General features: G+C 37.4%; 1 protein-coding gene across 6 annotated transcripts in view; it reads left to right on the top strand.

Moving 5' to 3' along the window:
* The window catches only part of MAP2 (microtubule-associated protein 2), an 84,610-nt gene extending 72,170 nt beyond the window's left edge, over window positions 1-12,440 (top strand). For 3 of the 6 annotated variants that reach the window (XM_011932348.1, XM_011932347.1, XM_011932343.1), the window contains 4 exons: window positions 1,892-1,984; window positions 4,010-4,091; window positions 8,177-8,289; window positions 8,508-12,440. In XM_011932348.1, coding sequence (XP_011787738.1) covers window positions 1,892-1,984; window positions 4,010-4,091; window positions 8,177-8,289; window positions 8,508-8,723 — 504 coding nt within the window. In that variant the 3' untranslated portion in view covers window positions 8,724-12,440. The remainder of the gene's footprint in view (window positions 1-1,891; window positions 1,985-4,009; window positions 4,092-8,176; window positions 8,290-8,507) is intronic. The other 3 variants (XM_011932349.1, XM_011932345.1, XM_011932344.1) reach the window with 1 other exon arrangement.
* The last annotated feature ends 5,037 nt before the right edge of the window (window positions 12,441-17,477 follow it).

The following is a 17,477-nucleotide window of genomic DNA, read 5'->3' as shown; positions in this document are numbered from 1 at the left end:
GTAACAAGTGAATCAGATTTCATGTTTGGCTTGTGATCACTTGGCAATGAGTCACTAGATTGGTACTCTAATGATCTCTAAATTAAATTTTTTAAACATAGTATGAAATCCTGTATATTCTCAAGGATTAGTAAAATAGCTCACATCATGTCTATGTCATTGCCAAAATAATTAGATATTTATTGAGAATCCTTTAAAGTATTATTATTTTAAACAATAAGTCAAAATTATTTGCTTTCTCCCATCCAAGTGGTAATCAAGCCCGACCCTGCTTAAATTCCAAGACTAGATGGGAATGGGCACATTTATGGTGATATGGCCATAAATAAAATGATTTGCCTTCAACTTCAGAAAATAATTTCTCTATGAGGTTTTACATGTAATGGTCTTCATTGGTTTAAAACTATCTCCATCTTATATGAAACGCTTATAGTGCAACTACACTTATTGTTAGATACAGACTCTGTGAATATCTTCAACCCTGTTTAAATTGCAGCTTTTATTATGCCCTAAAGAGTAGCCCAATAATTCTGTCTTCTGAATTCAAATTTTGACAAGAGGCTTTCCCCGTGGGTTGCTGATGAGAGTTGTCAATGATATTTCCCCGCAAGGGACAAGCTATCTTGTCAATGTTAGGCAGGCACTGTGAATTAACTTTTGCCTAGTTAAAAATAGTCAAGATTCAACGTCTTTTCGAATTTTTTATTCTTTTTTGGAAATACCAAAAGATGTGTTAATATTCTTGCAGTTGGCTGTGTATGTAGGGTAAATTTATTTAGAGTTTTTTAATAAGAGGATAAACTGTCCCCTAAAGCATTGAAAATGTTATTTTATTTTTCTTTAACTATTGCAGAGGTGGGAAAAAGAAGAGAGTAGAAGTAACCAAAGTAAAACAAAATGAACAAATAACAATAACACAAATAAAGCTTTCTTTCCATGCTTACATTGCTTTTTTGTCCTCCAAAAGATGCAAGGTTCAAAAGACATATGAAATAAGTCATGAAAGTTGTAACATTGTACATTAAACCAGAGTAATGTCCTTCCAGATCTGGATCTGCTGTTGTCTTCAAGATGAATGTTTGACTTCCCAAAAATACAAATAAAACACCTAACCTCAAATCTGCTGGCCTCAATCAACGCCTGACCTATGTCTGTATGACCTAGTTACAGGTCAGCTGACCAATAGGTTTTCTTGCCTCTAAAAATGGAAATAATGCTTCCATATGATCATTCATGGAAAATGACTGCTCTTGAGAAGTTGCCAGAAAGGGGCCTTCAGGAGGCCACTGAACCAAACCTGCAAGGGAATTGTGAAACCCAAACTTTGTTTGTTGACCCTCCTGGGAAACCGGGGGTTCTTACCCTAGATGAATGAGAACTCTGATGTAGAGCATTCACCATGTGTGAGCCCCATTTGTGCTGTGTGGACCAACAGAACAGTCAAGTGTACGATAATTGTGATGGCTGACTCTGATGGGGTGAGGGAATGGCATATCCTCTAGGGTCCTGTGCTGAACAAGATTTAGTGTTAACCACTATTGACCCTTAACTAGAGTGAGCCCGAGTCCCAGTGTTGCTGACAACATTGGTAGCCTCCCCATCACAGATGATTCAAGTTTTATTTTTCAATCTGTACAACTGTTTCCAGATCATACCTAAGTACAGTGGGATTTCGAAGCCTCTCTTGCATTTGACCCTTGAGGGTGCAGAAGAATAGGGGCTCAGATTTACATGACAGAACTGTTCTTCAGTTCCAGAGTGATATTTTCTCTTAAATGAATGTGTAGGTGGAAGGGAGTCTAAAGCCTCTTTGATGCTACCCATTCTGGTTCCCCATATCCAGCATCTTGATAGAAAAGTGCACAGTGAAGTTACCTCCAATTCCTTTTAGGTTAGGATTTTAAACAAGAAGATCGATTTTAGCAAAGTTCAGTCCAGATGTGGTTCCAAGGATAACATCAAACATTCGGCTGGGGGCGGAAATGTAAGTAGAAGCGCCTGTTAGAAAGCTGTCCTGATTGCGTGGAGCCACCTGCACAGCCAGCACCCTGCCTTCTTTCCCACCTCTTTCCAACACACTGCTCCTTTCTCACTGCTGTTCCACATGTCTCCCTGGTATGATAGCTTGTAGTCTTGCATTTTCAGTGATGGACTTCCCATCCTTCCCTGTAAGATCATCAGGGAATTTCTTGCTTTGATTTGGGAAAGAAAACCTCGATGGAATGCACCATGGTTTTCTGGAGAATGGCAAAACCACTTCACTTGCCAACTTTGTTGCTGGCCTTCTTGTCTTCAATGTATTTTCTCACATTGTTTCTACTCCACTGCAAAAGTCAGCTGGGCACATATTTTTCTAGCTCCATATACATTACCCATGAGGCAAAGACTGATATACTTGTAAATGCCCAAAGTATGTAATGTCAATCTTCAGTGGTTCATTATTCATGAAAGTAAGGATATCATTTAGAATAATACAAAACTAGTGGAGCATGGTTCATCTATAATTCAAAGTGAAAGGATTCAAGTCCAGTGTACACTTTAGTTTGATGGGATTTTTTTTCCTGTCTCTTTCATTTAGTGTAAATAATATCCTGTGAGAGGAAGGGAAAGATGATTCCATGTTTTTTAAGTGTGGTTGAGGCAGAGTTGAAATGGTCAATCTCAAGCTAAAGGAAGCATGGTTCTTTATAAAATAAGAATAGTTTTTCAAAGGTGATCAGGCTAACTATATTCTACACATCCTATCTCTTTGAACTTCAGTTTCTGATCATCCGTTACTCAAGTAATTTACAAGGTGTTGAGTCTAGAGTCTCACCTGTCTAGTAACTCTTGGCTACTTGCTTCCCAACTGGGCAGAAGTAGAATCAAGCAGTGAAAGAGAGAGTGAGAGAGAGAGAGAGAGAGAAGCAAGTGCCTTCTACAAGCAGCTGTTGCCTGATAATCAAAGTAGCTTCACTGAGCATAAAACTGTCACTGTCATTGAGAGTCCATAGCAATGTTTGCTGGCCCGCTTCAAGTATGCTAGGCTAAGCCTCAGGGTTAATCTTTACATTTATATGGTTGCCACTCTTCCTTATTCCCCAGACTATAAGTATATACCATGTGATACTTTCATGAAAGTAGCCCCAGTCCTGGTAATTACCTTGAGGATATCAGAGGATGAACCCAGCTATCCTTTACACAGGTGCTGCTGGACAAAACACCTAAGTGGAAAAGGATAAACTAGGATAATTAAAGATCTTAAAGTAAGGGGAGGAGCTTTATCTCCCAAAACAATAGTCTTAAATTTTCCTCTAGGAAAGAATCCCTTGTTTAAATATGCAGACATCCTGGCCCTGTCCTCATGATGCCTGTGATTCAGTAATTCCCAAATACTCTCATGCAGATGACAATGGACCAAACTTGGAGAAGCACTGCTTCAAATATTGGGAGAGGAAATATTTTCACTAAAACACACAGAAGAAAAAACATGTTGCTATCATTTTATAATTTGGTATGAAAGAAAAATTTCATCTAGCTAAGATATGACAATGTAATAACAACTTAGAAAAGCACATTCAGAACTTCTTGTATCTTAAAACAATGTTGGTCTTCTTGTAACTATGAGCAACATTGGTCACTTTTATGTAAAAATCACTTTATAAAGAATAATGCATCTCTTCTCTTGGCTCTTTGCTTATGGAAATGTTTAACACAGTGTTGCTTAGTTCTCTGAGTGGAAGCTTGCCTTGTTAATATGTTTCTATCCTCCTATGTCATAATCTGCTTTCAACTAATAAAATCTTCTATTCTAGGGTTTTCTTTCACTTGGGTTCTTCTTTCCAATCCAAACATGTGGGAGAATATATGAAAAAATAGTCTTCCTGTGTTTGTGTGTGTACTTCAGTTTGGGTTTCTAGCTATGTTGTTGCATGTTGTGACTTTGGGTATGTTTCTAAATTTTATGTATGAGCTTGGATTTTTGTCAATGTTTGAACTATTTTAAGCATGTTTTATGTGGTTCACATAGGTACAAATTGTTACCAAGAAAATAGACCTAAGCCATGTGACATCCAAATGTGGCTCTCTGAAGAACATCCGCCACAGGCCAGGTAAATAAATAATTTTTAGTAGTTTGAGAAATATTTAATTGGAATCAAGAAATATTCCAATTTTTTGGTTGGATGAGAAAATTTGTTGTTGTTGTTGTTGTTGTTGCAAAATACCTAATTGGAAGGATGTTTTAAAATCTGGATACTTCACATTTTTATTAATAGAAACTAAAATTGAAAATTTCAAGGCATCATCACTGGGGAAAAGTGAACCCAATCATACAGTGAAGAGGACACATTTTAATTAAAAATTAAAAGGTACATAAGATGCATTTATCTTTATGTACTCAACATGCTTATTGGAGCTCCTTTGAATTATGTAGTCTATAAAATACGTCAGATCATGTATTCATATATAATAACATTGAATGGAGGTAGCATTTCCAAAGTTTTTTCCTAAAATTGGCTTTCTACATTATGTAAAATAAGGATTGTGCTTTGCAAAGCTGAAGAAATGTATTTATCTGGTGAATTTCTCAGATTCTTTATTAGGTCAGTAAACACCATGAATCTCCAGCAGAATGCAATGTTTCCTCAACTTATTTGACCATGAACCTCTTTTGGTTTTTCAAAGTATCTCATACGACTAGTGCTCTAAAGTAGAATTTATATTCATACTTACTGGGAGATTTTCTCCCTTTAAAATGTAAATCTAACATTATGAGTCACTTTTCTTGAATATCGTGTATTACATGTTTTTGTTAAATTCTACCTCTGTAGAGTGGGCATGTTGGCCCATGCCTGTAATCCCAGCACTTCGGGAATCCAAGGCAGGAGGATTACTTAAGGCCAGGAGTTTGAGACAGACTCGGCAACATAGGGAAACCCCTGTCTCAATAAAAAATTAAAAAATAAAAATAAGCCAGATATGGTGGTACATGCTTGTAGTCCTAGTTACTTGGGAGGCTGAGGCAGGAGGATCACTTAGTTTCAGGAGTTCGAGGCTGCAGCAAGCTATGATCACACCACTGCACTCCAGCCTGGGCAACAGAGCAAGACCCTGTCCCAAAGAAAAAACTCAACCTCCATAGATATGTAATAAAAGATGACTGTCAAATTTGTAATTTTCTTGAGAATATTTTGACACAATTCATTTATCCCTGAGAACAAAAGGAAAGCAAGTGGTTTTAACTGTGTTTGGCATCTTAACATAAAAACAAAGTAATAGGTTTTTTTCCCATGAAACAAGGTATAATAACAATTGAGCTGTTAGCTGACAATTATTCTGCTAGTCAGGAGAAAATTATTAATAAATTATTGGTTGAAAAGCAAAGATAGGTAGAATAAATTTCAAAATGGATAAATGCATTGAAAACATCTGGAAATCAGGATTCATTTTGTCAATGGGTGTCCGTTATAAAGCAAGTCAAAGAGTTACAAACTATATTTATGAAGTCTTCACTACTAGTTTCAGAACTGCTGCCATGGAATTAGCTTCTCTGTTTTTCATGAGGCAGCAGGAAGTTTGTCCCATACTACATATCTTCGAAATTCCCCTGTCCACAGCTGCAGTGTACAAACACTGAATTGACTTTGTACTGCTGTGTCAACAGCATGGCTGGAATACTTGGCAACACTGCCTATTTTCTTTCAGAATACAGAAGAAAATGCTGCACTCTTTAACCTAGACAGTAAGGTTATAGTTAGTCAAACTCACCTGTGATCTAGATGTACGGAAAAAAATTTATATAGCCAAGGAACTATTTTGTGTATGATTTGTTGGTCATAAAAGGCTGTTGTCATGGACTCCCACCTATTTCTAAATCTAGCTCTTGGTTCTATTATAACTGAATCAAATGACTAAATTCATAAAGAAGTGTAAGCATAATAATCCTTGACAGCAGCAACCTTTTCACAAAGTTATTCTGGAATGTGGAATATCTAAAGAGAAAATAAAGAAAATAAACATCTGGAGGCACACATTGAAATATCTGTTCTTCGGAACTTCATTTATAAAGCTTGACAAAGATAATAGTCTTTCACAATTACTGCTCCTGATGGGTGAAAGAATTATTTGAAAAATTGAAGGCATAGATCTCTGAGTTTAAGATATCTGGATTCTCTAACAGTTGCATAAGAATTTCTAGAGGGACTGCATCAGAAATAGACTTCTTAAGCTTCCTTTTCTGAATATGTTTTGGGTCAATAATATGTTATTGTTTTTCTCTCTCAGAAGACAGTTCATAGTGAGATTCCATCTCTACAATAAAATTAAAAATAAGCTGAATGTGGTAGTGCACACCTGTAATCCTAGCTACTCAGAGGGCTGAGGTGGGAGGATCACCTGGGCCCAGGAAGTCAAGGTTGCAGTGAACTGTGATCCTGTCACTTCACTCCATCCTGGGCAACAGAGCAGACCGTCTCCAACAATAAAAAATGACATTTTAGCAAAAATTTAGCAAGATTGTGTTGACACAACATATAATCAGAAAAGTAAGTGATTTGTCTCAGAGGCTACCAAAAATACAATAATAAGATCACAAAGAAGTTGTTCTTATCTAGTTGAAAGTCTAACATCCTCTAACCTCTAACCAAGATAAGTCTGTTTTATGAATCATTACGAATCATGTTCATCTCATCACAACCAACAAGTGAGACCCATATTGCCAGGTAAAATGTGGGAAGACTAACGCTCTAAAAAATGAAGCATATTTTGAGGGAAGGATAACTACATCTCTAAGCATGAGTTAAATAACATCATACAGTTTATAAGCCTTAAAAGAAGAAAAAATGGATGTTTCTCTAAAATGTAATCTAATTGTATAATATAATTTCAAGAGGCCCCTGGCCAGGCAGTTGGATATTAACATAGATGTCTAGATATTGCATGAGAAAAATACCTCATGACTTAAGAGACCTGTGAAGCCTTAACAAACCTTCCTCCTTCGTCTACAGAGATACATGAGCAACAAGATTCCAAAATTGCAAAATCTCTTTCATATTTCCATACAGTCCCTCAGGCATTTTTTCAAAATCAAACTCCCAAGCAAGGTGCACTTTATATACTCAACGTGTTTGTTGGAGCAGCTTTGAAATGTGTAGTCTGCGAAATACATCACAACCAACAAGTGAGACCTACGTTACCACTGGCTTTCCAGAAGAACGCATGTGCTCAAAACAAAGTTGCTGTTAAAGTGAAAGCAAATCTCTTAGGTGGAGACGAGTAAATAAGGAGTCTCATTTCACTTTTTATGCAGATCAAACCATCTGCAGACACTCAGAAATGGTCAAGGACAGGCTCAAGGACAACAAATAACTTAGCCAGTGTAGAACTTTCCATATTTGCGAGCTTGAGAAAGACATGTAGAGATGGGGAAGACTACACTGAAGAGTGCAGCGTGGCTCTGTTACAATCAGCAGATCAGGGTTCTAGACTGATTAGCATTAGGGAAAATGGCGTGGTCAAAACTCTGTCTCAATATTATCAGATCAAGGTCAGCGTCAAATTGGTCCTATGGCATCCATACAAGAAAGAGATGATGATCTGTCACTCCATATATGAATTAAAACGGGAGGCTTTTAAAGCTTACTAGTCATAAACAACTTAGCTCCTGACTCATTTCATCAGTGAAGCTTTCAATGTTGAACATTTATAAATGAATATATTGCCCACATGTGCACCACTTCCAGCCTAAATCTTCTTTGGATAAGTAACCTGTTACTATGAAGAATAAAGAAGAGTTTCATTTAAATTTAATTTGGTCCCTTAGAAATAAGAGACTAAATGTTCCAACTTTTAGAAAGGATTCAAATAAGATCTTTTCATTTTGCTAGTTTTTAGAGTGTTTGTTATACCAAAAAGAAAAGCCCCTCTGATTTCTTAGGTTAGACATGGGTAAAGGAGAAAGGTATTAATATGTGAAGCAATCCATATAATGGTATAAGAAGGGTGTTATGGTCTTGGATCATCTGACGAAATGATATAAGCTAGAAATTCTAAAAGATTCCATTCACATATATGGTTGGAGGGATGGTAAAGTTCATAAATTTGTGGTTTGCAGCAGTCTATCTACTGCAATCATTTTTGGAAAATAATCACCACAAATGCAAGATATAGTTATATCAAGGTAATTCTTCCCTCGTAGGTGGCGGACGTGTGAAAATTGAGAGTGTAAAACTAGATTTCAAAGAAAAGGCCCAAGCTAAAGTCGGTTCTCTTGATAATGCTCATCATGTACCTGGAGGTGGTAACGTCAAGGTAAGAAACAAGGTTATGAGCCAATGTTGTCTTAAAAAAAAATTTCTTCTGAAATACTCTTCATCAAAATAGGTCCCAGATTAAAGACCTGGACAAATAAGAAGTAGGGATAACAGAGGTGAATAGAAGTCATTAATATCAGCCCTGGGAGATGGAGAAAGAACTAGGGGCCAGTTAAGATGCGTGAGTTAACGAGGACTGATGCTTGTCTTAAACAGATTGACAGCCAAAAGTTGAACTTCAGAGAGCATGCTAAAGCCCGTGTGGACCATGGGGCTGAGATCATTACACAGTCCCCAGGCAGATCCAGCGTGGCATCACCCCGACGACTCAGCAACGTCTCCTCATCTGGAAGCATCAACCTGCTTGAATCTCCTCAGCTTGCCACTTTGGCTGAGGATGTCACTGCTGCACTCGCTAAGCAGGGCTTGTGAATATTTCTCATTTAGCATTGAAATAATAATATTTAGGCATGAGCTCTTGGCAGGAGTGGGCTCTGAGCAGGTGTTATATTCATTCTTTATAAACCATAAAATAAATAATCTCATCCCCAAACTGTAGTAATTGTTACAATTTTATATTTAAAAAATGAATAGTACATGCAGAAATTGACCTGATTTCCATTTGCAACAGGAAGACACTGGCTTTACATGGGTTCAATTGGACAATTATTTTTGCTCTGCTCTGTTTTGCATGGAGTATTATTTTAAAAATTGCATTTTTACCTTTCATGTGCCTGAAGGCTATCCACTACATTCTGAAGGCCTTGTTAAATCCAAGCTGCTCATTTCACTATTCTGTTTCTGAGTGAGAAGATAAAAACTGCCCATTGTAACTTATTTCAGGTTAAATTAAACCAAGGAGTCTGATTGCAGGAAGGGAAGAGCATGTAAGAAATAAGTTTTTTTAAAGTGTTATTTTGTATAAATGGGAAGAAAGATTCAATTAAGTTATTAACATTTGGGACCTGGATAATTATATCAGAGTATGTCAATCCAATAAATTATTTAACTAATTAAAAAAATAGATTGCAAAGCATTTGAGCTGTGGTTGAGGAAGTGGTGTAAAAGTGCATCCCTTAGGAATGATGCACTTTCATTAGGATGGACTCGTGTCTGATTAGAATGTCAGTTGATCAGCTAGATTTCTGTCCACACTACCAGTTTCACACCCCCTTTCCATCTGTTTGATACAGTATTATAGATATAAATATATATATATTTCTCTGTGGCCATTTGTGATACTTCCTCATATACTTGAATATTATACTTCTTTATTCACAGTATCTGTGTCTCCTGCACCCTTTGGTGTTGCAATTTTAGGTATGTGAAAGTAGATGTTAGCAGGGTTCTCTCCCTATTTAAAAAAAATACATTAAAAAAGACAAAAAATTTTAGCATGAAGTTGCTTTCTGTAACAACTCAAAGCCGTAACCCTGTTTTAGTGCCAGATACAAGTCTCTCCCGTGATGCTAGAAAAAAATTATTTTTCTTTGCTTTCACCAACATGGAGTTTGTGGGGGTGGGTCCAGTTATACATGAAAGGGTTTACAGATTGTTGGTTTAAGATTATGGATTTATCTCATTTTTAATCACAGGATAGTTTGGGGTTTATTCTTATTATTATTCATGAAACGGACTTAAGATGTTTTCTTTACTTTTCTTTTTTTCCATTTGCTAAAGTTGAAAGTTGAAACTAACAGTAATAGTTTGAAACATGTTTTCTCATTTTTCCAAATAGTATCTGTTTATTAAATTCTCTAATAGAAGATGTTTGTCTTTCTTACCCAAAGTAAAGATCCCCTGATGCGAAAGAAAAAAATACAATACTTTGGGAAGCTATAGCTATAAAACACTTGAGACACAGATATCTAAATCAGTTTTTTTCCAAGACTCCAACATTGCACTCTGTAAAGTAACACAGTGTGATCTAGTATTATTTATCAGAGATAATACTGTTCTGACTGTATATACAGTCTAGAACTCACAAATCAATTAATTCCTCTCACAAATCATTCATCTTAGACTTACAAATAAGCAATGAAATAGTCAATGGCCTGATTAAGACAAAGAGCTACCAGGCTGGATGGACACTTTTTAGTATTTTATCTTTTCTTTTTCTTGCTCAGGGCTGGTAGGTTGGATCTGAGCTATTAAAATCATACGGTCCACTAGGCGTATGATCTCTTTGAGCCAAATCAGTTCCTGAATATAAAGGAGGAAATGATGAGGATGGACTGAGGCAACGGGGAGGTATAGAAACATCCAAGTCAAAAGCCAAGGGATGCAGAGACAGAGACACAGGTGCTTTTTGGTGACCCAGTGGATATGGCAACCAATGTAACTGCCATACAAGAAACCCTAGGAGCAAACCCACACCACTCATTCTCAGCTAAGAGATTTTACACAGGCAAACATGTCTTAAACCATTTATAAATCAGTTATTTTATATAATAGTCAAAACCTTAGAAACCTTAGGATCATAGATATGTCTATTTTCTGCCTATTAATTGCTGTGAGGTTTGATGCGACCAATCTGGGCAATTTATTCATCAGCTTCCCTTGAAGTGCAGCAGAAAATGGAAGAAAGGTGTGTGGAGACTTAGGGTATTTTATTACATGTTTTGATAGTCTTAAATAATGATTAAATTTATCTAGAAAGAAGTTAACAGCTCATTAGAAAAGTTTTAACCTGTGAAATAAGTATTTTTCTCAACATTCTTTAAAGTTTTTATGTAAGTTAACACTAGGTAAACATTCTACAACTAAAAGTCAGTTTATTACAAATACATATCAAAAATAAAGATTATACAAGGCACCAAACTACTATTTGGCATTAAAATAAACGTTTATTTCTAATCACAACAAAATTATAATGAATAAATGTTCTTGCTTTGTATGGAAATGCAATTCTTTATTAAAGTTAACAGAAAGGAACTGATCATTTGTGCCAGTAAAAGAGAGAAACACACAGGTTAAATGTCTTCTTGTGGGGTTAAGGGGTAGAACCTATCTTGCCTTCACTCTCAAGATAACGACTCAAATTAAGCTTTTTGAGCACCACTCTTGTGGGGACACACATACGCTGATCTAGGAATGAAATCTTCATGGTCTCAATTCTAGATCTACTTTGCCAGTTTCTCTCTGGCTTTAGCCTTTGAGAACCTGTATAAGAATACATAAGTAATCCAGAGCTGTGAAGAGTTAAAAGGCCAACTTCTCCAGTGAACTCATCCTCTGGGTCACTTGCAACCAAAAATTGGATACCTCATAATGATGCAGGAAAGACCCGAGTTCTTGATGAGTTCCAAAGGCCACGTTCATTTAGGAACCAACTCTCTCTGGATTCACCTGCTGAATTCCAGCAGCGTGATGGGCTGACATCCCACCTACAAGCATGACACCTGTGTAACACCAGCTAGGTATGGCTGAGGAAGGCTGAAAGAAAGCCATTAAATGGAAGAATGTACTGATTGTAGTGACCTTCTCCACACACACACACACACACACACACACACACAGACACACATACACACACACCCCTAGAGTAATACAGCAAGCATGGAATAATCAGCCAATATATAACATTACGTCAGTATTTTATTAAATAATCTGAATGTGGTTGATTTTGACATAGCAATTACAATTTTCTTCTATTTTTCAAGTCACAATAAGGAATCTCATGGTCTAAATACCAGAGATAAAGTAGACTCATGGCTTGGTAAGGAAATTTTAAGCATTCCTTCAGAGATTGACGTGCTAAAATAAGTATTGATGTTTTGGGTTTTTTTACACCTAGGATTTTAGCTTGGGTGTGTAGGTGAAGGCCAAGACCCTCTGCAGGAAAAAGCTTATTTTCAAACTCAGAAAATAAAATGTCAATCATAAAAATCTACTTCAACTTTAGCAAAAAGAAAAAAAAAATCAACAAAAAGTATACTCTGTATGCTGGGATTCCGAGGTTCCAACACACCGTTACAAATCTGTGGGGGATTTCTTTCTTCTGATAATTCTAGAGCCTGTTACCATAGAAAGGCATTTCTTCAATGGCTGGTTGTAGTTAGTTCATGTTTTTCAATCAAATTTGCAAATGTATTTGTTGCTGTATAGTGATTGTTTTGCAAAATAAAATTGCTTGTCACCTAACTGCTAGTTTTGGTTTCAGGCTGTTTAATTGCTTCTCCTCTGGAAAAAAAAAATTATATATATATATATATAGTGTGTGTGTGTGTGTGTGTGTATGTAATACAACCAAAGAAAAATTGTGAAAACAAGGCCATTATTATGGCTGAGTTTCTATTATGTGTCAGGCCCTATACTAAATGATTTTATATTAGCTCAATTAATAAGGAAATTTATTTTTATCATACTGTATTAGCAGGATGCTATCTTTTGCAAGTGACAAAAACTCTAACTAAGCGGGCTTTAACATAAAGGTGAATTTGTAGGCTCAAGTAACTGACTACCCAGGTGTATCTGCCTCAGGCATGGCTGGATCCAGGCCCTCAAACAATGTCATCAGGAATCTTTCCTTTCCCAACTTTCAGTTTTGTTTCCTCTGTGTTGGCTTCCTTTTCAGTCAGGGACCCCTTCCATAATGGGCACCAGAAACTCCAGATTTCACAACCTATCAAAGAAAGCCCCTTTGTAGTAGCTCAAATCCAGGGTCTGAAAATCACTGAACTATTAATACTTGGATATCCTGCCTACTTATGCTAACTGACCAGGCTTGGCTCACATACCCAAGTCAATCACAGGTGGTTGGAATAGTAGGAGAATAAGAGGAGAAGTGGCTTTATTGTCCTCCATACTACCTGAGCTAATCACAGAGAGGAAACATTTCCTCCAAAGTTAATTCAGGCTACTCCTGCCAGAAGAGAGGAATTGATACTGTACAGGCCACAAAAACATATATATGGCATAGCTGCACCCCTGCTCATTTTTTAGCTCCTTACAGCTCAGATTATGCTCAGGCTTCACCAGGGAGCTTGATAGAAATACAAATTTCTGGGCTCCACCCCAGACCAACTTACTAACATTCCCCCAGGTGATTCATCTGCACTCAAAAATTTGAGAAACACTCAGCTCATTCAGTCCCTGCTAATGTGTTTAAGAAGAAAGAGCTCCATTGCAGGCCTCTAATGGATAAAAATTATCCCAAAGACTATTTGAGACAGCATCCCTACCTCCGATGTCAAACTAGGAACCAAGACATAGAAAGCTGTGACTGGTAAAGGAAATACTTCTGTCTGTATTAGACATTTTCCAGCCCTCAAGACTATTTTAACTTGACTAAAACCTACTTCTCTTATTAATGGCATCACTTCTCATTCAGTCTGCCTTTGCTAATAATGAAGATTTTGTAGAACCTAGCAAGAATTATTAGTGTACGTCTAATAATTCCTTAAAATCAGCACACATGTTGTCACTCAAGAGTCTTCAAGCCACGAGGATTAAATTTGTCCAGTAGCATGAATCACCATAAAATTGTCGGTTTCTTTTTTATTAGTTAACAAGGCAAGGAAAGGTTTATTTGCCTTGACAAGAGACAAATAACTGATAAATAATGGAGGACGACAGGATAACATTCAGTGTAACTTACAGAAAGATCAGTGTTCCTCTTCTTGTTTATGATGTGGCACTTGCTTGTAGACCTGAGACTTCAAGAATTTAGGGCTAGAAAATTGTCAAAAGTATGCAGTCTAGCAACATAAAATTGTTTCAAAATATTAAGCCCTTCACTAGATTTTCTTGAGCATGATGAAGCAGCATCATAGACACACTCTTTAAAGCCCCTTTTTCCACCTCTCATGCCTTTCCCCTCACAAATATGCCTCAGCTGTTCCTACTTCTACTCCCTTAAATTCCGAGACAATCTGTGTCCCAGGCCTCAATTGAGGTAATAAACCTGTGGCCTCCAAATGGGCTCTATTTGGCCTTCCAAGTGTTTTCACATTTCAGAAAGTTCACACACACATCCCAGATTTGGATCTTCACTCTTGGTGACCATTGATCAGAGCTGTCCATGGATACCTCTGAGATGGGGTTTCTTCCCTTGACTTGGCCACTATGCCCAGCTATGCTTATTGTTTTCTCCCACTCCTCTTCTTTCAGTCATTTTGGTAAGCATTAAACTACAGATCTAGAGTTTGTAAACCTTGACCTAGGCACACTTGTCTTTCTCTCCAATATTTTCCTCTTTCTATGAAACAAAAGTCCAAAATCCTAGAGCCCCTAATCCTAGAGCCAGGGAGTTAAGTAGGTTTAGACTGGGATCCTCAGGGTGACGAAGAACTGGGAACACCAATATTTATAGCTTTTGTCCTGTCTCAAAAAAAAAAGAGGAATGTTTATGTCATAGTAGCAACTGTTAACATCCATGATAAACATATCTAAGTTTCTGCACACCCCTTATGTTTATCATTGAATCAAGGAAAAAAAAAACTGCAGTGGAGTTTGTTTCCTTGTCATGCCACCTATGGTAAAGATCTCATTGTCAAGTGAGAAATGATAACAACTATTATCTTACTCAGTAGGACTGAACGTATAGGATACTTGCCTGTTCCTCTTAGGAACAAAGAAAGGCATAGGTAGGGAACACTCTAGCCTAGACAAGCCAATGTTCTTGAACCCAAGGCTGATCTTCAGGCAACTTACATGTTATTTAATTGAATATGTTGCTTCAATATTGAAAGACTTGCTGCCCAAGCCTCCTCCCCCTTACCAATGCCCACGTTGGCCACCCAAACCTATTCTTCTGTGCTCCACAGATGTCCTCTGATTCCAGCCTATACAAAGGGACAGAAGAAGGTCTTCAAGATCCTGCTCCAGTCCCCCCAAAAGCCCTGGCTTCCAGGCATCACCAGTGGCTACTGTCCCCCAAAGGCTCCTGAGAACTAGCTTGTGCCTTACAAACTGTTGCAGGAAGCCCAGATGGGCAGCACAGGAGGTCTATACTGATACCTAACAGCCTGCTTTCCTGCCAGACAGCCTGCCACAGCTCTTACTTGCCTACCTCATCCCCGCATTACAAGTCAGAAGGAGATTGGAACCCCCCAGAGGAGATAGTGCCTCTAGTGACATGTTGGTAGGCAAATACCTCATGCACATATAACCATACCTTAACTATGGTCACCTGTTGTCAGTCACTAATCCCCTAAGAACCTCTCTCATGTGGTTGCTTATGAAAACTAGTCACCACAGGGCTTGAACTCTTAGCATGGTATAAAAGATAGACAACAGAAACTAAGGGGGTAATACAGGTTCCTAAGGCCACAAACAGAAGGATGTTGTAATAGATAGGCTAGCCTATGGGATGATTCGGACTAACAGATGCCTAAGGAAAGGAGTTTTTTATGGTCCATATTCATAGTCACCTCCATTTTAAACCTACCCAAAGCCCAACTGATGTGGGTATTACCAATTTTAATTTTATTCTTATTTAGTGATTGTGCCAGGCACCCTTAAAAACATGCGTTAACTCCTAATTGTACTGTATTTATCAGCATCATCATTTTACAGATGAGGAAACTGGCGCTTAGGTCATTTAAAACTTAACGGCAGAGCCAGAATTTTAACCCAAACAGCCCAACAATAGATGTTTCATCTAATGGATTAGGTTTAACCTAATTAAATATTCTAATAAATCATTTTTATGACAGTTAATGATATCAAATACAAGATATATAATACCTTATTATATTTCAGTATTACAAGGGCTAGAAAAATGTTTATATATTTGCTATTCAGCAAAGGATAAAACAGGTTTATGAATAATAAATATTTATGTAAACAGAAATGCTTTTTTTTTCAAATAAATAAATACAAGTCATCCAATGGCAATCAATTTGAAGTCATTGGAAGCATTTTATGCGGTTCTCTGCATCAAGTCATGCCTTGTACAAAAAAAAAAAATCCAGCAAGTGACATCTAAGTCAAGCAAAGATCAACCAAAAATTTCTAAAATTCAACAATTTATTTGGAAATTTCTAGGAAAATTGTATGAGCTATTTGTACTACAACACACATCACTCAGTAAGCAGTCTCATAATTCATATTGTTTAGAGAATAAAAGCAAGTTTTCTAGTATATATGTTAACTTATAATAGTGTACCAGCCACTAAATATTTTAACATCACTCTTGCTTCCAGCCTCATTATAAGCATGACATATCACTTAGATTTTCCTTATGAAAACAAGGATCTGCAGTTCACAGCACAAAATATGAGGACACCCTATTAAGCCTTAGATGTGGAATGCACACTTCAGACAGCCTTGTTGAATTTTAGGAATATTGGTAAACGAAAATATGCTGATATTCTTTAGCATCAGAAAACTAAGACATAAGCCAAGGGGACTTCTCAGCCACTTTTCTGCTTCAAAAGCACAAAGAGCAGAAAACACTCATTATGTGAATACCGGAGTACCAATATTTCATCTTTTCCTGTGTAACCAGAATGTTGAACAAGCACGACTCATATGCATTTTGATCAAAACACAAATTTATTTTTGTCTCTCACAGTTCCTTTAAACATCCTACTGAATGGTGAAAGAAATCTTCCCCTGCCTCAAGCTGAAGACTTGGTCAAACCCATGACTTTTTAGTCATTCTCAGATCATAAAATTATTTTGATTATAAAAAGAAGTCTTGATTATAAAGAGTCTCATTTCAGACATTAAAACGTCCAATGCATGAAATAATGAAAACGCTGAACGGATGGCGTAAGATCTGTACCATGGATTTGCCTTCAGGCTGCAAGCCTGCATTGAGGTTGTGGCATAGCTATCTGTTTCCTTCTCTATGGACTCACATTTTTCCCTCCTGACAGGTGTTGGGTTTGCTGGGTTAGAAAAAGTAAGGAGAGGTCTTACTTTATTGGGGATGGTGCACTCCATGACTGTGGTGGCTTAAGCAGATCTTTTCTCTTTTTCCGTGGACATCCAGTGATACACCTCCAGCCTCTTTCTACTGAGGCATCTAGCCCATCTAGGCAGTCCTACTGGACAGGACCCAAGATATCTCTCTCCAGCTCTCTCTCCCACCTATCTCTCACCTGGCCTGCATGTATCACCTACCCTAATAACTCTATTGGAGGCAGATCCCAACTCAGCAGCACTCCTCAGACCTGCCAATCAGAGCCATCAGCTTCTTCTAGCCACTAGATTTCTCCAGCCTGAAAAATCTAGTGT

The sequence above is a fragment of the Colobus angolensis genome, unplaced genomic scaffold (genome assembly GCF_000951035.1).
Source record: "Colobus angolensis palliatus isolate OR3802 unplaced genomic scaffold, Cang.pa_1.0 Scaffold95, whole genome shotgun sequence".
Lineage (NCBI taxonomy): Eukaryota > Metazoa > Chordata > Mammalia > Primates > Cercopithecidae > Colobus > Colobus angolensis.
This window is presented reverse-complemented; position numbering and strand designations above follow the sequence as displayed.